At 43.6% G+C, this 26,275-nt stretch overlaps 1 protein-coding gene across 1 annotated transcript in view; it reads right to left on the bottom strand.

Moving 5' to 3' along the window:
- Positions 1–26,275, bottom strand: part of hectd2 (HECT domain containing 2) — a 166,255-nt gene that overhangs the window by 92,256 nt on the left and 47,724 nt on the right. The window contains exons 5-7 of the mRNA XM_041209368.1: positions 20,637–20,726; positions 19,870–19,934; positions 6,241–6,286 (exon numbers count right to left, since the gene is read on the bottom strand). Coding sequence (XP_041065302.1) covers positions 6,241–6,286; positions 19,870–19,934; positions 20,637–20,726 — 201 coding nt within the window. The remainder of the gene's footprint in view (positions 1–6,240; positions 6,287–19,869; positions 19,935–20,636; positions 20,727–26,275) is intronic.

Genomic DNA, 26,275 nt, shown 5'->3' with positions numbered 1-26,275 from the left:
TTCCGAAGGGCATTGGAAATCGCAATGGAAGGTGCAGTGCGAGACTCAGAAACCATTCAAGGAGCGCAAAATGGTGCCATCCTCCATGTTGGACAGGGGCTTCAACCAAAAAGAGCACGTAAGTGCAGAGCTTTGTTCCGAAGTGAGAAGCAGCCACGACTAGCAGACCAATTAAAAAGGAGATCTCAGCAACAAAAGTTTGGCATCATACTAACAGAGATAGAAGTAGACAGCCCCATAATGAAGCACAATTTAAAAAGATTGAATGTTTCTTCTACCATCAATTAGGACATCTCATGAGAAACTGTAAAGATAGAATCAGGCAGGCTGCCAGGCATAGGCAAAAACCCAATGAGATAAACATCATTGAAAAGCCTGAAGTAATAGATGCTGATATCTATTTACTATACAATGTAAATGTAGGAAGAAAGGAGCCAATGTAACCATGAGAGTGAATGAGAAACCTATCAGATTGGAGGTGGATACTAGTGCAGCTACTACAGTGACTGGAGCGCACACTTTTCGATGCTTGAATCAGAACGTAAGTTGAATTTAGAAGAAACTGTTGAAAAATTAAAGACTTATGCAGGAGAAAGCCCAGAAGTCAAGGGCTTACGTAAAGTCTCAGTAAACTACAAAGGTCAAACAGAGAGATTACCCTTGATGGTAGTAGCAGGTGAGGGACCTAGTCTCCTGGTTGAAAGAAATTAAATTGAAATGAAATAAAATCTTCAAACTAAGAACTAATGGACTTTCACAGTTATTGCAGAAATATGCCTCAGTTTTCAAGGAAGAACTTGTAAAAATTGAAGGTCTGCAGGCAAAAATTCACCTAGATCCCGAGGCAACACCAAGATTCATGAAGGCAAGACCAGCACCTTATGCAATGAGGGATAAGGTAGAACCAGAATGAAACAGAAAATCTAGGAGTGATACAACCAGTCCAATTTTCAGAGTGGGCAGCTCCAATTGTACCTGTTCTCAAACCTGACCAAAGCATTAGAATATGCAGGGACTATAAATTAACAGTCAATCAATTTACAAAATTGGATAGACACCACATACCTAAAATTGAAGAGTATACATTAAATTGGCAGATGAAAAGGCTTACATGAAGTTAGATTTGAGTCATGCCTACAAGCAATTGGAATTAGAGTGGGCATCCTGAAAATTCGTCACTATAAAGACATAAGGGCATAATCAAACCTGCTGACAAGGGTGGTGCTGTTGTTGTCTGGCGCACTGATCTCTACCTCGCAGAGGATGAGCGTCAACTCGCAGACACTTCCTCCTACCTCCCCCTGGACCATGACCCCACCACTGAACATCAAGCCATTGTTTCCAGGACTGTTACTGACCTCATCTCCTCTGGAGATCTTCCTTCCACAGCTTCCAACCTGATAATCTCTCAACCTCGGACGGCCCGCTTCTACCTCCTACCCAAAATCCACAAACAGGACTGTCCCGGCAGACCGATCATGTCAGCTTGTTCCTGCCCCATGGAACTCATTTCTTGCTATCTTGACTCCATTCTCTCTCCCCTTGTCCAGTCCCTTCCCACCTACATCTGTGATTCCTCTGACACCCTACAGCATATCAACAACTTCCAGTTCCTTGGCCCCAACCGCCACCTCTTCACCATGGACGTCCAATCCCCCTACTCCTCCATCCCCCACCGGGATGGTCTGATGGCTCTCTGCTTCTTCCTCGAACAGATGCCCGAACAACCACTACTCTCCTCCGTCTGGCTGAACTTGTTCTCACATTGAACAATTTCTCTTTAAACTCCTCTCACTTCCTCCAAATAAAAGGTGTGGCTATGGGTACCCGCATGGGCCCCAGCTATGCCTGTCTCTTTATGGGGTATGTGGAACATTCCTTGTTCCAGTCCTACTCTGGCCCCCTCCCACAACTTTTTCTCCAGTACATCGATGATTACTTCGGTCCTGCCTCATGATCTCATCTGGACCTGGAAAAATTTATTAATTTTGCTTCCAATTTCCAGCCCTCCATCATTTTCTCATTGTCCATCTCTGACACTTGGCTTCCCTTCCTTGACTTTTCTGTCTCAATTTCTGGTGATAGACTGTCCACCAATATCCATTACAAGCCTACCGACTCCCACAGCTACCTCACACCCCACTTCCTATAAGGACTCCATCCCATTCTCTCAGTTCCTTTGCCTCCGTCACATCTGTTCTGATGATGCCACTTTCAAAAACAGTTCCTCTGACATGTCTTCCTTCTTCCTTAACTGAGGCTTTCCACCCACGGTGGTTGACAGGGCCCTCAACCGTGTCAGGCCCATCTCCCGCACATCTGCCCTCACACCTTCCTTTGCCTCGCAGAAACATGATAGGGTCCCCATTGTCCTCACTTATCACCCCACCAGCCTCTGCATTCAAAGGATCATCCTCCGCCATTTCCGCCAACTCTAGCATGATGCCACCACCAAACACATCTTCCCTTCACCCCCACTGGTGGCATTCCACAGGGATCATTCTCTCTGGGACACCCCGATCCACTCCTCCATCACCCCCCACACCTCAACCCCCTACCACGCCACCTTCCCATGCAACTGCAGAAGGTACAACATGCCCCTTTACTTCCCCTTTCCTCACCGTCCAAGGGCCCAAACACTCCTTTCAAGTGAAGCAGCACTTCACTTGCACTTCCCTCAACTTAGTCTACTGCATTCGTTGCTCCCAATGCGGTTTCCTCTACATTGGAGAGACCAAAAGCAGACTGGGTGACCGCTTTGCAGAACACGTTCGGTCTGTCCGCAAGAATTATCCCGACCTCCCTGTTGCTTGCCATTTCAACACTCCACTCTGCTCTCATGCCCACATGTCCATCCTTGGCCTGCTGCGTTGTTCCAGTGAAGCTCAACGCAAACTGGAGGAACAGCACCTCATCTTCCAACTAGGCACTTTACAGTCTTCCGGTCTCAATATTGAGTTCAACAATTTTAGATCATCAACTCTCCCCTCTATCCCCACCCCCTTTCCGATCCCCCCTTTTTTTTCCAATAATTTATATAGATTTTTCTTTTCCCACCTATTTCCATTATTTTTAAATATATTTCCATCCATTGTTTTATCTCTACCTTTTAGCTTTTTTCGATTCCTTCGCCCACCCCACCCCCACTAGGGCTATCTGTACCTTGCTTGTCCTGCTTTCTACCCTTAATTAGCACATTCCTTAGATAATATCACCACCTTCAACACCTCTTTGTCCTTTTGTCTGTAACATCTTTTGGTTATCTCCACCTATCACTGGCTCTCTATCCAGCTCTACTTGTCCTACCCCACCCCCCCCCCCCCACCTTTAACATGGCTTATATTTCACCTCTCTTCTATTTTTACTTAGTTCTGTTGAAGGGTCATTCATACTCGAAACGTTAACTGTGTTCCTCTCCGCAGATGCTGCCAGACCTGCTGAGTTTTTCCAGATATTTTTGTTTTTGCCTCATGTTGTAGTTTATCTTGACAATATTCTTGTAACTGGCCTCACAGAAAAAGAACATTTGATGAACCTGGAGGAAGTTCGGAAATGTTTTTCACAGGCTGGAGTGAGATTGAGAAATGAAAAGTGCATATTCCAGGAAAAAGAGTTAACTTATGTAGGTCACAAGGTCGATTCACAAGGCCTATATCAATTGAAGAATAAGTGAAAGCAATTAAAGAAGCTCCAGAATACATCTGAATTAAAATCATTTTTTGGAGGTGATTAACTACCATGGACGCTTCTTGCCTAATCTACTCTCAGAACTTGCACCATTATATAATTACTTAAGAAAAATCAGAGATGGTCATGGGAAACACCACAAGCAGCAACTTTCACAAAAGTTAAGAAGTTGTTACAGTCAACTACACTTCTAGTACATTTTGATCCAAAAAGAGTTGATATTAATGTGTGATGCATCAGCTTATGGAGTAGGAGCGGTGCTTTCTCATCGAATGCGTGACGGATCAGAATGACCTATAGGTTATTTGTCGAGAACACTTAGTACACTTAGAGAAAAAGTACTCTCAAATTGAAAAAGAAGGCCTGGCAATCATTTTCAGTGTTAGGAAGTTTCATCAATATGTGCAAGGTCGTCACTTTACTATCATAACGGACTACAAGCCATTATCAAGACTATTTGGTGAAGACAAGGCTATACCCTCTATAGCTTCAGCAAGAGTATAAAAATGGGCATTGATCTTGGCAGCGTATGAGTATACTTTTATTCATTGACCCGGGAAGTCAAATTGCAAATGCAGATGCACTCAGTCATTTACCCTTGCAGGTAAATAATGAGGATTTTCCAATTTCTCAGGAATACGATTGTTATTAAACTTCCTGGACTCATCGTCGACATGCGCCAAACAAATTAAAGGTTGAACGAACCGAGACCCAGTCTTATCCAAAATGAGAAATCAAGTTCTTTCCGGTTGGTCAAAAACACAAGAATCTGGTGAAATGAAACTGTATTTCCAGAGGAAAATACAAGATAACAGCCAGGAAGGTATTTTATTGTGGGGAGCTCATGTAATTGTTCCTCCAAAAAGGACAAAAACCACTGTTAACTGAGCTTCAGAGTTCACATCCTAGAACTTCTAAAATGAAGGCAACAGCACATAGCTCCATTTGGTGGCCGGAAGTGGATGGAGAGATAGAAAACCTAGTAAAAAGTTGTATGCACTGTCAACAAGTACAACAATTACCTGCAACAGCCCCATTACATACCTGGGAATGGCCAAAAAGACCATGGGAATGTGTACACATCAATTATGTGGAACCTCTTATGGGAACAATCTTTCTCCTTATACTAGATGTGCACTCAAAATAGATGGACATATACAAAGTAAGATCACCCACATCTTCAGCGACAATAGAAGCTACGACAAAGCTTCGCTACAAATGGATTACCTGAAGTCCTGGTATCAGATAATGGGACAGTAGTCACAAGTGCTGAATTTAACAGATTTACAAGCCTCAATGGTATTGCTCATGTGAAAACATCTCCATACCATCCTTCTTCAAATGGACTTGCTGAGTGAGGAATTCAGACATTTAAGTCTGGTATAAAGATATTGTCTGGAAATTCAATAGCAACTAAATTAGCATGAATTCTATTCCACTTTTGAATCACCCCTCATTCGACAACAGGTGTCACACCTGCTTAACTGTTAATGAAACTCCATCCCCATTTGAGCCTGAGCCAAATTATGCCAAACTTGGCGGGGGCAAGGGGGCAGAAAGGCAGCAGGAAAAAAATCAGAAAATGGGACATGTTTGTCACAGTAGGGATGGAACATTTCATGTAGGAAGGAAGGTATTTGTAAAACATTTGAGGGAAGGACCAGCATGGTTACTCGGTGAAATAAGTGCTGTAACAGACCTCTTTCCTACCATGTGAAAGTTGAGGATCGTATAATAAGACAACATGTGGATCACATACAAAGTGGAGAAGCCAAACATCCAGAAGTGATTCCACCAGTGCTCGAGACTGAATCAACATTTCCTGTGTAAGAACTCAATCAAGTACAAATGTATTTGAAGGGCTGACTGTACCTGAAAGAGTCAAAGAAATAAATTTACAGGTACCTGTTGTAGAACCTGAAATTCAGATGACTTCAGTAAGGGAAACTCCAAAGCAAACTTCAGAAGCTCTAGAGTTGAGATGTTCTACATGCTTAAGGAAGTCCCCAGAAAGACTGACTTTGTAAAATAATTGAACTGTGTAAATAACTTGATATATTGAAACATTGTAAAATGTATTTTTAGTAAAGGGGAAGGGATGTACTAACCCAAGATGTAATATACCTTTAAGATAAGTATTGTAATAAGGTCACATAATTTCATTGTACAATAGCAGAGTAGTGTGGGCTACCTCTATGTGAGGGAGTCTTGGGTTAGTCACTGAGGAGTGAAGACAGAGTTTTTATGTTGTGAACACATAAGTATAGTTGTAGAGTTAGATTATAATAAACAGCATGTGTCTACTCTAACAACGACCTCCTGATGTTCTCGATCTCAAAACCAACACGGTCAGCCCAAACAAAGTGTGCAACCCGGATCCTTTAACCCCAGCAAACTAAGGGCACTGGATCCAACACAATAGCTACAGGAGGAATATTCTAGAGGAGTCTGAGTGGTTATTGTATTAATTCAGTGTGAATTATGCCCCATGCATCTGATATTAGTGATGACTTTTAAAAGAATAATTTGTTACCACAGAAAACTGTTTCATACCTGCACAAGTAAAAAGTAAGCTCGAAGGTCATCTTTTGTCCGTGGCCTGGAAAGACAACAGAAATTCAACATGAATCAGCATAAAAGAGAAATGTGGAGCGTAAAGTCTCTATACGAATTTGAAATGACATGCTTCACCAATAACCACATCAGTATAATACAACTGGAGAATAAGTTACGAATAAAAACAATCAATGTTATTCCTTAGAAGCAAACAGTATTTTTTTTTTCCTCTCTCTCTTGAAAGCACTGATTTTTGCTGGAGTACAGTTCTGCAGCATTTTTCATGTTTTGATACACCAGCCAAATACCCCTTCTTCGTGGAAGAGGATAGATAACATGTAGGCTTTTCAGTCATTGGGGATAATAACCAATCCAGTCCTCATGCACAAACATACGTACACATGCATGCACACCTTTCAGCAGGTATTAGTGGATAGTAAATAGAAGCAAGAAACATAGAAACGTAGAAAATAGCAGGAATAGGCCATTTGGCCCTTTGAGCCTGCTCTGCCATTTATCATCATGGCTGATCATCCAGCTCAATAGCCTGCTCCCACTTTCTCCCCATATCCTTTGATCCCTTTTGCCCCAAAAGCTATTTCTAACTCCTTCTTGAAAACATACAATGTTTTAGTCTCAACTATTTTCTGTGGTAGTGAATTCCACAGGCTCACCACTCTCTGGGTGAAGAAATTTCTCCTCAGCTCAGTCCTAAATGGTCTAACTCATATCCTCAGACTGTGACCCCTGATTCTGGACTCTCCCACCATCGGGAACATCCATCCTGTATCTACCCTGTCTAGATCTGATAGAATTTTAAAGGTTTCTATGAGATCCCCCCTCATATTTCTTAACTGCAGTAAATATAATCCTATCCGACTCAATGTCTACTCATATGTCAGTCCCGCCATCCCAGGAATCAGTCTGGTAAACCTTCGCTTCACTCCTTCTATAGCAAGAACATCCTTCCTCAGATGAGGAGACCAAAACTGCACACAATTTTCCAGGTGTGGTCTCACCAAGGCTCTGTATAATTGCAGCAAGACACCATTGCTCTTGTACTTGAATCCTCTCGCTATGAAGGCCTACATACCATTTGCCTGCTTTACCATCTGCTGCACCTGCATCCTTACCTTCAGCAGCTGGTGTACAAGAACATCCAGATCTTGTTGCAAATTCCCCTCTCTCAATTTATAGCCATTCAGATAATAATCTGCCTTCCTGTTTTTGCTACCAAAGTGGATAACCTCATATTTATCCACATTATACTGCATTTGCCATGCATTTGCCCACTCAATCAGATTGTCCAAATCATACTGAAGCATCACTGCATCCTCCTCACAGCTCACCCTCCCACCCAGCTTTGTGTCATCTGCAAATCTGGAGGTATTACATTTAATTCCCTCATCTAAATCATTAATATATATTGTGAAAAGCTGGGGTCCCGGCACCAATCCCCACGGTACGCCACTAGTCACTGCCTGCCATTCGGAAAAAGACCTGGTTTATTCCTATTCTTTGTTTCCTGTCTGGCAACCAGTTTTCCATCCATCTCAATACACCACCCCCTACCCATGTGCTTTAATTTTACACGCTAATCTCTTATGTGGGACTTTGTCAAAAGCCTTCTGAAAGTCCAAATAAACCACATCCACTGGGTCCCCCTCATCAACTCTACTAGTTACATCCTCGAAAAATTCCAGTAGATTTGTCAAGCATGAATCCCCTTTTGTAAATCCATGCTGACTCTGTCCGATTCTGCCACTGTTTTCCACGTGCTCAGCTATTAAATCTTTTATAATGGACTAAAAATTTCCCCACTACTGACGTCAGGCTGACTGGTCTATAATTCCCCGTTTTCTTTCTACCTCACTTTTTAAATTGTGGGGTTACATCAGCTACCCTCCAATCTGCAGGAACTGTTCAGAGTCTAGAATCTCAGAAGATGACCATCAATGCATCCACTATTTCTCGGGCCACTTCTTTAAGTACTCTGGGACGTAGATTATCAGACCCTGGGGATTTATTGGACTTCAATCCCATCAATTTCCCCAACAACATTTCCCTACTAATACCGATTTTTTTCAGTTCCTCCCTCCCACTAAACCTTGTGCTCCTGAACATTTCTGGTGTGTTATTAGTGTCCTCCTTTGTGAAGGCAGAACCAAAGTATGTATTTAGTTGGTCAGCCATTTCTTTGTTCCCCATTATAAATTACCCTATTTCTGACTATAAGGGACCTACATTTGGCTTCACCAATCTTTTTCTCTTCACATACCTATAGAAACTTTTACAGTCAGTTTTTACGTTCCCCACAAGCTTGCTCTCGTACTCTGTTTTCCCCTTCTTAATCAATCCCTTGGTCCTCCTTTGCTGAATTCTAAACTGCTCCCAATCCTCATGTCTGTTGTCTTTTCTGGCCAATTTGTATGCCTCTTCCTTGGATCTAATACTATCTCTAATTTCCTTTGTAAACCATGGTTTGGCCACCTTTTCTGTTTTACTTTTGCGCCAGACAGAATAAACAATTGTTGCAGTTCACCCATGTGCTCATTGAATGTTTGCCATTGCCTGTCCACCCTTTATTCATCCCTTTAAGTAACGTTTCCCAATCCATCACAGCCAACTCATGCCTCATATTATTGTAGTTTCCTTTATTAAGATTCAGGACCCCAGTCTCAGAATCAACTACATCACTCTCCATTTTGATGAAGAATTCTATCATATTATGGTTGCTCATCCCCAAGGAGCCTCGCAAAACTAAATTGCCAATTATTCCTTTCTCATTACACAATACTCAGTCTAGGATGGCCTGTTCTTTAGTTGGTTCCTCAATGTATTGGTCCAGAAAACCATCCCATATACACTCCAGGAATTCCTTCTCTACGGTATTGTTACTAATTTGATTTGCTCAATCTATATGCAGATTAAACTCACCCATAATTACAGATGTTCCTTTATTGCATGCATCTCTAATTTCCAGTTTAATGCCATTCCCAACATCACCACTACAGTTTGAGGGTCTATATACAACCCCCACTAATGTTTTTTGCCCCTTAATGTTTCTCAGTTCTACCTATACAGATTCCACATAGTCGGAGCTAATACCTTTCCTCACTATTGCGTTAATTTCCTCTTTAACGAACAATGCAACTCCACCACCTTTTCCTTTTTGTCTGTCCTTTCTAAATACTGAATACCCCTGGATGTTCAGTTCCCATCCCTGGTCACTCTGCAGCCATGTCTCTGTAATCCCGACTATATCATACCTGTTTACATCTATTTGCAAATTTAATTCATCCACTTTATTGCGAATGCTCCTCGCGTTAAGGCACAAAGTCTTAAGGCTTGTCTTTTTAACATTACTTGTCCCATTTCCACTATTTTTCACTGAGGTCCTGTTTGATTCTAGCCCTTGATTTCTCTGCCTATCACTTCTTATTCCCCTTTCTGTCTTTCGTTCTTGTCCTTGAATACCCCTCCTCTGCCTCTTGCATAGGTTCCCATCCCTCCACCATTTTAGTTTAAACCCTCCCCGACCACTCTAGCAAGTATTCCCCCTAGGGCATCAGTCCTGGTCCTGCCCAGGTGTAACCCGTCCAGTTTGTACTGGTCCCACTTCCCCCAGAACCGGTCCCAATGTCCCAGGAATCTGAAACCCTCCCCGTCACACTATCTTTTCAGCCATGTATTCATCCAATATATCCTGCTATTTCTACTCTGACTGGCATGTGGCACTGGTAGTAATCCTGAGATCACTACCTTAAATGTCCTACTTTTCAACTTACTTCCTAACTTCCTATGTTCTGCTTTTAGGACCTCATCCCTTTTTTTTACCTATGTTGTTTGTACCAATGTGTACCACAACGACTGGCTGTTCACCGTCCCCTTTCAGAATGTCCTGTAGCTGCTCTGAGACATCTTTGACCCTAGCACTAGGGAGGCAACATACCATCCTGGAGTCTCTTTTGCATCTATTCCCCTTAAAATTGAATCCCCTATAACTTCCCACACTTCTTACCCCTCCCTTGTGCAGCAGAGCCAAACGTAGTGCAACAAATTCGGCTGTCGCTGCTTTCTCCTGAAAGGCCATTTCCCACAACAGTATCCAAAGTGGTATATCTGTTTTGCAAGGGAATAGCCACAGGAGATTCCTGCACTGCCTGTCTAGTCCTCTTTCTCTGCCTGGTGGTCACCCATTCCCTTCCTGCTTGTGGACTCTTAGCCTGTGGTGTGACCACCTCTCTATATGTGCTATCCACGATGCTCTCCACCTTGCCGATGCTCCACAGTGTCCCCAGCTGCTGCTCCAGCTCCAAAGTCCGGGCTTCCAGGAGCTGCAGCCGGAGATACTTCTCGCAGACATGCTGGCCCCAGGCACTGGAAATATTCCCGGCTTCCCACATAGAGCAGGAGGAGCACACCATGGCTTTAAGCTCTCCTACCATGACTTACCCCTTTAAAGTAAATTAAACCTTTTGGAGGAAACTTATCAAATAATATCAATTACTCTAGGGCCCTTCTTCCCTGCTCCTCATTGTCACAGAATATAGCCCTTATAAACGATGAACCACAAAATAAGACCTTAAAAACTATAAGTGATAAAAGTAGTAAATACTTACCCAACCAAACTCACGGTACTCAAAGGATCACCTTGTTCCCTCCTCACTGAACTCTCTCAGTCACCAAACTCCAACTTAAGCACTCTACTGCAGCCCAAAGCAGCACTCCAGTGCAGCCAAAGTCAGCACTGTAAGATGGCCTGTTTTCATACTCTCTGAATCAAACCTCTGAAAACCTGTTTAATCCAGTTATCTAATTAGCTAGTTGTAGCTGAAAGCAGAGCCTGTATAAACCCTGTTTTAAAGCTAGCCTAAAACTCACCACCTTCCAACCCAAACAGCAACTTTTAGTTAATTACTAAATTAAAGACAGACTTTAGATAGAAATTAACCCTTAAATTCCCTCAGTCACCAAACTCCAAATTAAGCACTCAACTGCAGCCCAAAGCATTGCTCCTGTGCAGACAAAGTCAAAGAGCCCTTGCTGATCTTCACCTCCCTATACTAAAAAAAACTCTGAAGCTACTGGAACAGTCCCACTGCCACTCCAGCTGAGACCAGTTAACTCAACATAGATTAGAAAATCCTGGGTTCGTTTTCTAAAGAGAAAGGTCCCTCCAGAAATGAGCAATTATTCTAGAGGCAGCAGTGCCCCCCACCCCCCACCCCAACAATGATGGTCCAGATCTTCTGGTCTCTGGATGGTCGTACCTTGGAAGATGCACTGGGGACCCCTCAAAAATATCCACACAGTGACTACACGGGAACTGCCTGGGAAATTTCAACTTCCATTGGACAATCACCCTGTGCTTGGAAACCTTTGAAATGCTGATTTAAAGTCAGAGACGTCAGATTGTTCTGACTCACTTCGCAAAACAGTTATCCAGGAAGAGTTAGAAGGATTAAAACCGATTCAAACTCATAGGTAACCATATGACTACACCCAACCACCTCCCTGACCCCCAGATCGAACTACCCCAAACCCTAACTATGTTCTCCACACCTCCAACCACCCCTTCACTAACACCCACCCCCCCAACCACCAGTTACCTGACTAAATCCTGCACTCCCCGACTACCCTCTTGAGTCCCCAAATACCCCCCCCCCCGCCTGACTAGCTGCCACCCAAATACCCCTCCACTAGACCCTCTACCCCAACTACTTCCCCCCAAATTCTGTCACCCATTTACCTGCCACCCTACCCCCTTACCTTACACACATACTTTCTTTCTGTTGCTTGTCAAAAACTTACTGGAATATAGCAGCGAGTGCTATAAAAAAGGGGCACTGGCTTGGCTTCCCCTGATGCTACTACACTCCGAGGGAGGACTTGAGGAACAGGGTATGCTCCACGTTTTTCAGGAAGCCCAGTTCGGAAGTCTGGGCCAGGAAAAGTGGACCTCTAGTGCAAGGTTGGTAAATAGGAGTGGAATTGCAATCCAACAGTGATTGCCACTCCTTGGAAGATTCAGCCCATTGTGAATACTGAACTATCATTTATAACCCAGTTGCCAAGAGTTCAATTGGCTGTGAGCAAAGGTGAGCCAGAGATATGTGTAGCCATATATATACCTTCCTGAACAATGGTGGAGGTATGGTGGTCAGATGCAAAGTCATGAAATGTGACTTTAAAACTGTTCTTATCTGTTCTGGTGCTATTGAATAAATTTTGTACAAAATGAAGTTCTTGTTGCACATAAAAGGAAAACCATTAGGTCCTGATACAGTACAGGGAGAAATATTTCATGTTATTCAGTTAATTACACCATAACGACATGAATTGTACCTCGTTTACCGAAGTTAATATTGGCTATGGGAATAATATCAATTAGCAGTTTTTAAACAATATCAGTGCCAAAGATACAATGCAGGCAGACAAAGCCTCTCTCCCCCCAACAGATTCTGTCTCTCTGACAGTGCTAGTGGCAGCTTGGATTTTGGCAACAGCACTTTAAGGCAGTCTGGGGCTGCCAGGATCCCTGCCAATAAACATGCACACAACTTCCAGAGACAATACTGTTTTTTATAGATGTAGTTGGTAAAACTCCCTGAAAGTTACCTTTCATACCATCATTCTCCCTTTTTGCCTGGTAATGTTTATTGACAGAAGATACCAACTGATAGGAAATCATCAGATGCGTTAAGCACAGTTTTAAGGAAAAAAATCTCTATCATAAACTCTTCGGTGCACTTTAAGATACAGTTTAACACAAAAAGTACAACTTTCAGACAGTATAAAACTATGTGTGACAAACACACAAAGGAGTCCTGCTGCTGAGCAGAGTCTATGGAATGTGTTCTGTAAATGTAACTGCACTACACTGGGCAGTCTGTAAATCCCACTCAGTTAATCTTCAAGATTTATCACTAACTAAATTCCACCCAGTAAGTGTCATTTTAAACAGCTGCCAACTGTCTACGTTTCGTCCCTTATTAGGGTGAGGAGTTCCACTGAGTGAATCACACAATTCCTTCAACTATAGGTCTGGGAACAGGACTTTGTGATTAGACAGAGGTTTGATGTTTGAGAACGCTAGAAACTCACTGCTCAAAGTTACTTTAATGAAGCTGTCTCAAAAACAGCTCTGCTGATATTTTTCTTTCCATGTGCAGTCCTTCCAAGTAGTGGTGACCAATTGGAATCTTGTATATGCAGCTCTTTGCCCATGCATTTGTGGGCCTCAAGTACAAAATGACTGCAAAATTTGGCTCTGCAGCACCTGTAGTTTTGGTGCTATGTATGCTGTTTTCATTCCTAAAGGGCCTTCATGCTGCATGGTGTTGGCATGACCCATGGACACTATTTTGGCTAAGTCAGTAGCACAGGTGAATGTGCCGGAAGTATGGACAGATTTCAATGTCATTCAGGCTGACAGCACTACTGCCAGTTTTGACCTCATCACTCCAGCTAATACCCTCTTTTAAGCAAGTACTACTGGACATGTATTCAGGAGCAGGAAGGTCAAGCCCATCCCCCCGTCACCGCTATTTAAACCTATCTCAGGTTAGTTGCTGATTAAATTCTACTGGCTCCATCCGAGTTTGTAGAAGTTTTTTTATTTGTTCACGGGATGTGGGCATCGCTAGCTGGGTCAGATTTATTGCCCATCCCTTGAGGTGGTGGTGGTGAGCTGCCTTCTGGAATTGCTGCAGTCCACATGGGGTAGGTACACCCACAGTGCTGTTAGGGAGTTCCAAGATTTTGACCCAATTGCAGTGAAGGAAGGAACAGTGATATATTTCAAAGTCAGAATGGTGAGAGACTTGGAGGGAAACTTCTAGGTGGTGGTGTTCCCAAGTATCTGCTGCCCTTGTCCTTCTATATGGTAGTGGTCGTGGGTTTGGAAGGTGCTGTCTAAGGAGGCTTGATGAATTCCTGCAGTGCATCTTGTAGATGGTACACACTGCTCCACGGTGGTGGAGGGAGTGAATGTTTGTGGATGTGGTGCCAATCAAGTGGGCTGCTTTGCCCTGGATAGTGTCAAGCTTCTTGAGTGTTGTGGGAGCTGCACTCATCCAGGCAAGTGGGGAGTATTCCATCACACTCCTGATTTGTGCCTTGTAGATGGTGGACAGACTTTGGGGAGTCAGGAGGTGAGTTACTCATCGCACAATTCCTAGCCTCTGACCTGCTTTTGTAGCCACAGAGACACAGAGACTAAGCACAGGCAGCACAGAGGCTGATAAGTTGCTGGTAGAGGGAGGAGGAAGAGGGGAGAAAAGTTCTTAGCTGGATGCCACATCCAACTAGAATCCTATGGAAGCATTTCTCTTTCTTCAACCTAAGCCAGGAACAGTGTGTACATTGTCTCAGCTATAAGAAGAAGATGCTCATGGAAATTTGCCACCTCTTGCAGGCAGACCTGCAGCCTCAGTGTAAGTCACGTATAGCACTGCCATTGGCTGTGAATTTCTTCACACTGAAATCCTTGTAGATTGGAGCCGGTGACATCTGTAACATTTCCCATGCTGTGGTACGATATTGCATCAATGAGATGAATGATGCTCTTCATGCCAGGAGAGGGGAGTAAATCAAGCTCTCTCTGATGAAAGCCCAGAAGGAAAAAACAGTAAAAACTGGAAAATAAGAATACTGGTCTGAACTGGTCTTGTACACCTTAAAATGGAACACCAGTAAAGACTGGGAAATAGGAGTCCTGGTCCGAACTGTTTTTCTCCTTTTGGGAGAGAAGCAGCGGAACGTGGATACAGCTTTGTGAGGATAGCTGGCTTCCTTTTGGTGCAGAGTGTCATTAACTGCAGACCCTTGGGTTGCTGCTGCATCTGTATGCTGAGATGCACCACATCCAAAAATGATTCCACTCCCTGAATATACAACTGTTGTACAACTATGCGCAGCACATCATGCTGGTGAATACCCGTTATCCTCACAGCAATCATGATGCCTTCATTGTGCACAAGTCCACTGTTCCCTCAGTATTTGAGCCATCACGTTAAGCCAGAGGTTGGCTGCTGGGCAGCAAGGGCTACCCACTTAACACCTGACTCATGACTTTGATGTGCAACCCAACATCATGTGACCAGCATGCATTTAATAAAAACCATACTGCCACACAAATCATAGCGCAGACCATTGGAGCTTTCAAGAGATGTTTCTGCTGCCTGGATCACTCTGGGTAAACTGTGCAATACTCATCAGAGTGATTCATCGTGGTCTGCTGTAAAGTACACCACCCCCCCATCCCATCATGAGGGCACAGGCCTTGCCACCATAGATACAATAAGCAGCTGAGGAGCAGAAAGAGGAGGAGGTAATCAGCATACCTCCTTTCTTACTGGGCTGTCCCTGATCACCTTATTTAACTATGATTCCACTGCACACAGCCACAAATCCCCACTCCACAAGTCACACATCTGTCCTCTTTTCCACAATGCTGAAATAAAAGTTGCTACAAAACAACCTTATCAAGCGAGCCATGCAATATTCAATACAAAAGCTAATTGATCATCCTTGTGCATTCCCTTAATGCCTGTCTCCTACATGCCTTTTTCTGCCCTAGTGTCCCTATGCAGTGTTATTCCTTTGGCTGCTGAATGGCTGGCAGCACATTGCTGAGTTTCAGTGGGGAGACTGCAGAGCAGCTCTGGGCCAAGGAGGTCTGGCTTTGGACTGCACCATCCCTGCACGGATAACAGCATACCAGGCAGGCTGGCTGGCAGGCAACAGCAACACTGAAAGTAACAGTCATGAGAGCATGAATGCTGTCATCAGAGAGGACTGTGGGTTTGTGCTCCCTAGAGCTACTGCCACTTTCTGGGAGTGGTACCTTAGCAATCCTGGACTGCTGCAAGATCTCAAAACCCTCTTTGAGCATTGATATTGGTGTGGAGGAGTACAAAATGTGGTTGATTAGGTCAAAACTTATAATCAATTTCTGCTGTTTCAGCCCCACCACTGGCCATGGTCTCAGTCATGGCCACTACAATGATGGTCATCAAGGTCTTCTCCATCGATGTAAGGAAATGCAGCCACACTTGTCCCTACCTGATTAGATGTGGCTGCCAATGGTTATGGACCACCTTGTCCTGAGTGACAGAGAGAGAATTAGGTCAGTGACTGTGGTGCAGAATGTTTTTTTTAGTGACGTACTAGTCATATTTGAATAGCTGATAGTGTATATAAGCTGTGAGATGTGGCTGTGAGGCTTGCGGCAGTGCTAAGTGTGTGAGAGTGATGTGAAGCAATGAATGCTCAGTATGAGCTATGCCTGATAGAGTTGGTAGTTGAGTGAAGTGGGGGGTGGTGAATGGAGCAGTGTGAGGGGGCAGTGGTTGATTTGCAAGGATAAGAAACTTAGTGATGCATTCGCTGACCATGACCACTCTTATGAGTCATCAAACTTCTTCCTATATGGCATCCAGGTTTTTGGAACTACACTGCTAACATTGAAAGTGATGGCTATCTATTTTTACTGTCTTCTTGATGCCCATCTTGGGGTCCTCCTAGCTCCTCTCTCCTATCCATCTCCTGCACCAAGGCCTCCAGTGCTGCATCTGGGATCCTTGGAGCCCGCTCTCTGCCCTGCTGCACCATATTCACTCCTCTCCCTGCTCAATCTTCCCCAAATGCTGCCAGTACCTGCTGTAGCCAGAATGCATTCACGCCTTAAGAGGTGCCGACTGACTTAAATAGCGCAGGCTAGATTTTAAGTGGTGCTTGCCTCACGTGCACTTAGGCTCACTGCTGAGACACAGCCACTCAAGCAGCACGCTCAGCAGTGGGCTGTACACTACTATCATTTAAATTAGCAGGCAACATGAAGTTGTGTGATGTGTGATCCACAACAAACAGGCGTAGGTTAATTGCATATCACAATCCCTATGCCCATGTTCAGACCCTATCCAAAGTTTCCCCTGCTGAACTTTTAAACTGGCTGCAAAGCATACAAGGAGCAGGATTCCAGCTGGCATGGGCATGGGCATAAATTCCTGATCTGCTACCTTCCCATGGTAATGATAAAGAAACCACGGGGAATAAATTTGATTGCGCAGCACCGCTTCTAGTGACTTATCCCATTTTCTGGAGCAGCCCATGCTGTGACCACCAGCTATGCAGGCTACGCAGTGTTCTTCACAAAAATCAACGCTCCAAAGCAACAATGATGGAGCACTGCACTGTTGGAGGTGCCATCTTCCTATCTGTCTGTTCAGGTGGATGTAAAAGATTTTGATAAAACGCAGTGGGGTTATCTACAGTATCATAGTCAACATCGAGGGGTCAGGTGGTCAACAGGGAGGAGGGGTCAGTCAGTAAATGGGGGTGTAAGGTAATCAGTGGAGGATTCAGGTGGTCAGGGGGTGGGGGGGGGGTGGGCGGGGGAGCATATTTGATGGGTGTATTTGGGGGAGTTCCGTGGAGGGGCGGGGGGTGGAGAGGGTGGGCAAGCAGGGGTGTCCCATGGGTGGCCGGGGGGCGGGGGTGGCAGGGAGTGAGTGTGGGTGTCATTTTTGAGGGGGGGGGTGGTGTTTAGTGGAGGGGGTGGGGGGTGGTCATTACTACAGTTACCCAGAGCTGGAAGTGGTTTTCATTCTAACTTTTTCTGGGTAGCTATTATTGCGAGACAGTCAGAACCATCGGAAATTTGCGATTTATCTCGTACTTTTGGATGGTTCCCAGTGCAGGGCAATTGCCCAGCAAAACTTTGAACTTCCCGGGCAATTGCCATGCAATCCTTATGTGGGGACTTTTGAGGCGGGGGTGAGGGCGTCCCCAGCACATCACTGAGGCACCCTCACCAGTTACAAGATCCCAGAGCTGAGAGGTTACGGGCCATTATCTGGTAATCAATGTTAATGTTATCAGTGATAACACTTGTGCTTGTCAGAGTTTGCTATGCATAAATTTGCTGCTGCGTTTCCTACATGACAACAGTGTCTACACTTCAAAAAGTACTTTGTTGACCATAAAGCGCTTTGATACGTCCAGTGGCTGTGGAAAGCACTATACAGGCTTTCTTTTTTGACAAGAGGGGAATGAGAAAGGGTCAGCGGTGATTGAGAAAGAAAAAGAGTAAATGGATGAGGCATAAGAAAACCTGGTCAGAATTTAATAAAATAGTGGGAAATAAAACAAGTCAAAACTCATACTATTGCCAATAATTTCAAAATGTTTTGCATGCTGTGCTTCTAGTTACAGAGAAAATATCAGTGAGCAGAAATACAGGACTTGTAGATTTTTTTTAAACGGTATTCAATTTTTTGCTATGTCTTGAGTTATAGGGGAGTTATACTTCTGTGCTGTGGTGGAGGACATAATTTATTGAGACAAGACCAAAATTCTAAGATGCAATAGAAAGTCATCAGGCTTAGAAGGTTTGGAGAAGTACTCATGGAACAGTCTGATCCTTTGGCAAGGCTGAGTGTTGGTTACTGGGTGGAATGTTATTGATCCTGATCATATGACTGAAATTATTACAGTGCAACTTCTTCTAAGCTTGGGCAGTTGCAAATCAAGGGCTAAGTGAGTCAAGAGACCACATAAAACTAAATCTTTGTAGTCTTTCAAGGTATCCATTCATCTGTGGAAGTTCATGTTCTGCAGTTTGTGACCTCCTCTACACTTCAACATGCCTTGGGGAATGACTACTGTTGCCAAAATTTGCTTGCCTCCCCTTTAGCACCTTAACTACCATGAGATGCACCGCCTAGCCTATAAAGCATGGCTCCTCAAACTTCTTCACAAATTCATCATATTCTTCGGTTTTGGTGCATTATTGGTCCATGTAACAATCTCCAGAAATCAAAAACTTACTATCAGGCCATGAAAATTGAAGCACTGTCTTTTGTAAATGATCATGCCTGACTGAAAACAGTCCCATCCTTTTATGATGGTGATGTAAATCTACTTTGCCATCTGCACAAATGTTAATGATCTCCATGGCAATTATAATCCACTGTAGATTAATTAACCAGGTTAATTAACCAGTACACACTTATAAGAGACATTACAATAGACAACAATCGATAGAAAATTATTGTTTTCTCTGTCCAAAAATACTATTAATTTCAAGGAACCACTTATATAAATGCAATTGATAGCCATATTATCGACTGCCATAAAGGAATCATCATTAGTTCCCCATATCCACCCATGATCATCATTCAAGAATAATAGGTGGGATTTCAGACTAGAGATATCAGCGTGCTAACCCTGTCTCTTTCAGACATCAGGATAGATGGGAGCAAGAGTGCCTGCCAACATTCCTCACTACAGATAAGATTGGGCAGAGGCCCCATGTTATCGATTTCTGCCCCAAGTGCCACCCTCCCAGACCCAGGAATTTTGTAGCCCATAATCTTGCTAATTATTATATTTCTGCAATATGTCCAAAAACCGCAGCATAGTTTGATATTATGTTCACAAAGCATTTTAATAAATGTTAGTATTGAACATAAATATCTTTCATGGGTATATAACAATTCAGAATAAAATCTACCATCCATGCATGTATGTTATAAACACTTTCCAGATTACTACCAAATCTATAGATTGAACATCAAAACAATTACTAACTTTATTTAGAAAAATACATCCGAGACTTACCCTTTCCATTCCCTCAGCAGGCTGTTAATAATCCCTTTTAATACACTTTTCTGGATGTCCTGGGGCTGAAAATAGCATTAGCAACTGATTGTTTTATATATAAATATATTCACTTGCTTTTAATTAAGAGCAACAAATTATTTTCTCTGTATTTTGTTAGTTAATACCCCAGAATGTGTCAGTATTCACTGTAAACAAATACTAAATGTTTAGCAAAGGAATGTAATGCTCAAATTACTACCAGATCTCCCATGGTGTCATGTATGGTAGACTGGAGGAAAAGCTGTTTCATCAGGAGAGCAGCACGATTATATATCCACATTATTATTCTACTGAAGTAGGCGCATTATATTAACTAACTGCATCCTTGAAATGAAGTCCATTTGCAATCATTTTCAGGGTGTGCAAGGGGCAGCAACATATTTGAAATGTTTCATAACTAATATTTACTGTAAGTTATTATGCAATATTGCAAATAAATATGAATTGATTCAAATTTACAATTTACTTTTATAGATTTGTATCACAGCAAGCACATATACATAGCACAACTATCATTTTGGCTAGGTGGTGAGGTGAGTCAGCAGCATAGCTCATCATTTTAAGCATGTACCAGACTCAAATTGATTGCTGCAGTATTACAATGCTGTTACTGTAGTTTATAAAGGGGCATTCTCTAAAAGTTTCACAGTTGGCTTTCCCTGGAGGCAAATGAACTGAAGCTTTCAACTTTTTACATTTGGCAAAGGTGATAAAAATATACTCACTGTGTCCAGCAAGGTGTCATAGACATTGTTTGTAAATTTAACATTAATGCCTGGATCGTCTATTGTGTCAAAAGGTGCACTGGCATCCCGCTATGAATTAGTGGAAGATGGAATAAAATATAATGAATAGTTCAGACAAAAGTAAAGAAAGTATTAATGCAGTAAAAATAAGTTCTACACTTCCATTAATGTTAATCTGCTTTACATGGCAAAAGTCAACGGTCATTAAAAAGGAGCCGTTTACTATTATAAACATCACAAATCCAAACCAAATAAACTCTCAAAGTGAGTTTCAAAAATTTAGAAGATGCAGCACTCACACCACTTTCTCGCTGCAATTAACTGTTGTCGTAACGTAGAAGCAAACAGCATCAAAACAAGTGTAAAACCATCTTGTTGCCTGTTTTTATAGCAGCCACACTTGCAGTAGTGTCATTTTCAAAGGACTTGCCATAAATCTGTTTCTTTTTCACATGTACAATTTTTGTCTGGAGTCGCCTCCAAATATATTTTATGAAAACCAGAACAAATATACCCCCTTATTGAAAAACCAAGTTGAAAGGCTACTTGGGCTATAGTTTTCCTCCGGGGCTAGGAAACAGAGGTCAGGGTTGTTCCAGACTCCCAAACCTACCCCCTGGGGAAAATAAACAGTCATTTGTTCTGATTTTCATGGGCGGTGCCCCAAATTAGCATGGAGACAGGTTCGCCATCCAAATAAGGATGTCAGGAAGCTCTCAAAGCACTCCAACTTGGGAGGAGCAGCAGGCTGTATTGGAAGGTAAGTAAGAGAGAGGGTGCTTCAAGATGAAGGCCCTCTCTCTCTAATTTTTTTTTTCAATCTTAACCAAAAAATTAGTTTTACAGCCAGGAAGCAGGATGGAGCCAAGGAACAGGCACGCAGGTCAGCAAGGCTATTCCTAGCTCCTGCTGACCTCTTATCCTGGCCCCAATGGGAGCTGAAAATATAGCCCCTTGGATTGAAAAGAAAAAGATGGATGAAGTAATTCAGAAGTAGTTATTAAATGGTGTCAGATATGAGGTGTTAAATCTTGATAATAGGAAGTACTGCAAATAAGAAAATTCAAAGTTTTCATGCCCTAGGAAAAGAATAAGTTAAAGTAGTCATGAGTCTTGCTTTCAACACACTGGACATCAGGGGAAACAGTGCATTTGGAGATTAGTGGCAATAACAAAGAAAAGTTGCATTTCATTAGTGTTAGCATTCCCACCCCATGCTAACAGCTAGTAAGAAGGTCACATTTTCCTTCAATACTTGGAGGAATTCTACTTTAAGGCCATATTAGTGGATTTAGAATGCCATATGTTCACAGGTCTATATGGCTGGAGTTTGGAGGTTTGAGTAGCAACTTAATGTTTGAAGAGGAGGAAAGTTTCTGGGTGTGAGCAAATATGTACATTGTAAAAGTAATGATCAAATACGTAAACAGTAGTTTAAAAAGTTATATATTTGATTCTTATTAGAAGCAGCGAAATGAAGTCCAGTAATAGGAGGTATTCAAGGAAGAGATAGTGAGCACTCAAAATAAATATGTTGCCGCAAAGGTTTAAGGAAGGGACTCCCAAACCTAGACCCCTGGATGTCAAGGTAGGATGAGGCAAAAAAAAGAGAGAGCTTATGTCAGATAACAAGAGCTCAACAAGGCGTAAAGCCAAGAGGGGTGTACAAAGTGCAGAAAGAAATTAAGAAGATCAGGAAGACAAGGAGAGAGCATGGAAAAATTTTGGCAAGTAAAATGAAGGAAAACCCAAATATTTTTTAAAAATACACAAAGAATAAGGAGGATAATCAAGGAAAAAGTAGGGCCTATTAAAAATGAAAAAGGTAAATTGCGTGTGGAGGCAGAGGGTATGGATATGGTTTTATTGAATATTGTGTCTGTCTTCAGAAAAAGAGGGAGCAATGCAGACATTGTAGTTAAGGAGGAGAATTATCAAATACGTGATGGGATAAACATAGTGAAAGAGGAAATATTAATTTTAGAGTGGATAAATCACCTGGCCCAAATGTAGCCCAGGCTACTAGGTGAAGCAAGTGGGAAAAAAGAGGTTGCAGAAGCTCTGACCATCGTTTCCCAATCCTATCTGACTGCAGGACTGCTAACCTTGTACTGTTGTTCAAGAAAGGGAAGCAGATATAGGCTGCGTAATTAGATGCCATTCAGCCTAAGTTGGGTGATACACAAAATTATTGTAAAATATTCCGAAGGACGAAAAAATGATTTAGAAAAGGCATCTGAGTAATCAAGGGCAGTCAGCAAGGGTTTGATATGGGAAGGTCTTGTCTTACTAACTTTATTGAATTTTTTGAGGATTTAACAATGAGGGTCAATGAGGGTCGTGCATCTGATGTAGTCTATATCAATTTTTAAAAGTGCTTTTGGCAAGGTCATATATGGCAGACAAGTCAGGAAAGTAAAAGCCCATTGCTGGGATTTAGCTCCCATAATAGGTCACCCCCGCCCCAGCCCCACTGGTTGGAAATCCTGCCCCCCTCCCCACCAACAAATCAAAGCCCGGCAGCCCTCCACTGCTGGCACTGCCACAGCAAGCAGTGGTTGCTGCTGGTAGTGCTGCAAGGCCCAGCCAGAGGATCACCACTGGAACGCTTGACACGAGTGGGGGCAGGGGTTGGAGGCAAGGGCAGAGGTTGGCTCTCTCGTGGTGGGAGTGGGCCATTATCTCATGGGATTGAAGGTCCAGGCGTCATGTTTAAAGGGCACCTGGACAGCTGTTCACTCACTGAAGGCCAGGAGTTCCGGATTGTGCATCAAGTAAAATATCCAAGAGCAGACAGCAACCTGCAGCCCTGCAGCAATGCCTTCCTGGAGATTCTCCTCTAGGTTGTGCAGGAAAAGTGGGAAGTGCTGTTTCCTCAGAATGGCAGCAGGAAGTTCTCCTGCCTATGATGGCCCGGAAGGAGGTTGCCGGGGTGGTCAGTACCCTTGGGGCCCAAAAGAGAGCCAGCCAGCAGTGTAGGAAGGGGATAAATGATCTGCTGCACTTCTCCAGGGTAAGTTCACTGTTTATTCACTGCAAACTGACACTCTTGTAGGGGCATCAGGAGGTCTAAGCATTCAAGTGCACAGGGATGACACAGACAATCAGCAGATGAAACAACAGCATTGAACTAGCAGCTTAAGGATGTCAGTTTAATAGTCATCTACAGTCCTCCGCTCTACCAGCTGAGCTATTGAAGGGGAGCCCCAACAACAGCACTGAATGTGTGCCAACCACTTCATGCTCTCAATTTCATATCAGTTTTGGACTTCTTAATCACTTATTGGGCAGGGCTTAGCAGCTGCCATGGGCATGCATGCTACTGAACTGCTCATCCAACCACTGGAATCACAATCAATCCTTCTGTTTTTCTGCAGGAGACAAACGCCCACAACAAATGGGAGTGGGCCAAGACTGGATGGGGAATAGCCAAAATCAGAGTCCTCAGTGGTTACGAGGATCAGGCCACCGACCTAGCCAGAGAGAAGCAAGACCAGGCCTGTGCTGATGGCGAGATGGGACTCTCCCAGGAATCCAGTGATTCATCCAGTCTGCAGCTGTCAGCTGCACCCAGTGAATGTGAGATGTCTTTAACCTATGAGCCTGCTTTGTCAATCACTAAATTTTTCTTTTCTCTATTCTAGGTATCAGCAAGAAACACGGGAGGGCTGCCACTCAGACACGTTACAACCCCAGCCCCAAACTCACCTCCAAGGAGGATGCCTCACAATCCCCAGTGGATGCACCATCACCAGGTTCACCTGCACTCTCTGCCAGTGCAGATATACTCACCTCAGTGTATCCAAGTTCTGGATTAGACTCAGGCTCACAATCTGGTGAGCGCATCACTGACACAGGTCCAGAGATGGTGTAGGCAGTGATAGCCGAGGTAACTGACATTCAAAGGACTGCTGAAGACCAGGCCCCTGTTGAGCCCCATGCAGAAGACAAGCCTCTAGGATCAGCCCTAAGAGACCTGTTGGAGGTGCAGAGACAGGCAGGGAGCATCACGCAGAGTTGCCAGAGGCCATCTGCAGGCTAGATCAGCTGTCATGGTTCTGATATGCAGGTACTTGGCTACCTCCATGGAAAGGGTGGCATCTGCCTTGGAGAACCATCCAGCAGAATGCACAGGGGCTGCCAGATATGCATTCAGAGCGGCACTCCATCACTCTAGGCTTTGGTGCAGTGCAGTAGTGGTTGGGGAGGGGGGCTGGGGCACCTCGACCTCCCTCCAGTTGCCCCTTCTCCTCAAGGAGTCAGGGAGGTGCCATTAGGCACCCACAGGGAGCAGCAGCACCAGCCCTTCATCCCAGGATACTCCAAAGGTGCCCCTGCCTCTTCACTCCCCCCTCTACCAGTGATACCATCTTGTCCAGAAGGTCAGAGCAAGGAGGGAGACCTCTGCCTGAGCAGAAGACCGGGCTCTTTAGGCCTTGGACCATCAGAGTACGCCTGCCAAAGTCCTCACAGTCAACAGGGTATAGAAATCAGCAGGCTGCCTCCACCTCAGCTATGGATGTCAGGGCTGCACCTAGATTTAGAGGTAGTAATTAGTAAGTATTGAAGGCACACAGGTGGCATGGGTGTATTTTGGACAGTTGTAGATATCTGTTCATTTTTGTGTTTGGAAGTCTCCTGGATTCTATCTTGCTGCTAACTGCTTCGATGTCCACGGGCAGTTAAGGCCCTGGTATGTGTCCCCCCCCCCAACCCCCTGGCCCCTCACCGTGATTACTCAATAATCCCAAGTGCATGAGTAAGCACTAGCCATCAGTTGAGAGTGGCCACTCCTCATATATGCCATTACTTGCAGGTCACCATGTTCTGACCTTTGAAAACGTGTCCATCGAGGTCATTGCATCTCCTGCTGCTGTTGCCTGATGTAAGATGTGGGTGCATGGCACGAGTAGTCAAGGAGAGTTGCATCTGCCATGCAAGTGGCAAGGTCCAATGTCACTGCAGTTTCAGGGCTGAGAGACTGATGCTCTACACTGTCTTCTTAACAGAGGCTGCCCTAAATGTCTGGAAGAAGCTGTAGTGGGCATATTCAATTGTGAATGGCCTTCCTTGGTGATTTGTCATTTTGAGCTAACATGCAGGTGAAGGTAGCAAGTAAGGAGGGATTAGAGTTTAGGATTTAAGAGGTGTATGTGCAGCACCCTGCTCAAAACATTAATAACACATTTCCAGTTACTGATGTGTGCTGCTAGTGAGCAGATGACCAGGTGAAGGTGGTTTGCCATTTAAGTTTCTTTCTAGTATTGTAGAATTGTTATGGTGTTTACGATGTTATAAATCTTATTAATCAGGGTAAACTGAGAAAACAACAAGGACACCAAAAGGATTTGGAAAATAATTTTTGAGAGATGTGCCTAGATACAGTGACGTAAATGCTGGAGCTTTGTTTGTTTGGAAATACCATTCAGTGCTCCGTGCTGCATTGGTTTTTCATCCCCTACATCAAGGCCCTAATGCACGGCTTACATATGATGAGTTTTATGTAATACAGGTGATCTCCCATTTTATTTTAATAGCAAAATGGCCCCTCTCTTCCTGTAACTCTTCTCCTCACACTCTCATTTCTTCATGTTACTATTTTTTTCTGTTAGCTTTTA

This window comes from Carcharodon carcharias, chromosome 17 (assembly GCF_017639515.1).
Source record: "Carcharodon carcharias isolate sCarCar2 chromosome 17, sCarCar2.pri, whole genome shotgun sequence".
Classification (NCBI taxonomy): domain Eukaryota; kingdom Metazoa; phylum Chordata; class Chondrichthyes; order Lamniformes; family Lamnidae; genus Carcharodon; species Carcharodon carcharias.
The sequence above is the reverse complement of the archived record's forward strand: the minus strand, read 5'-3'. Positions and strand labels throughout refer to the sequence as shown.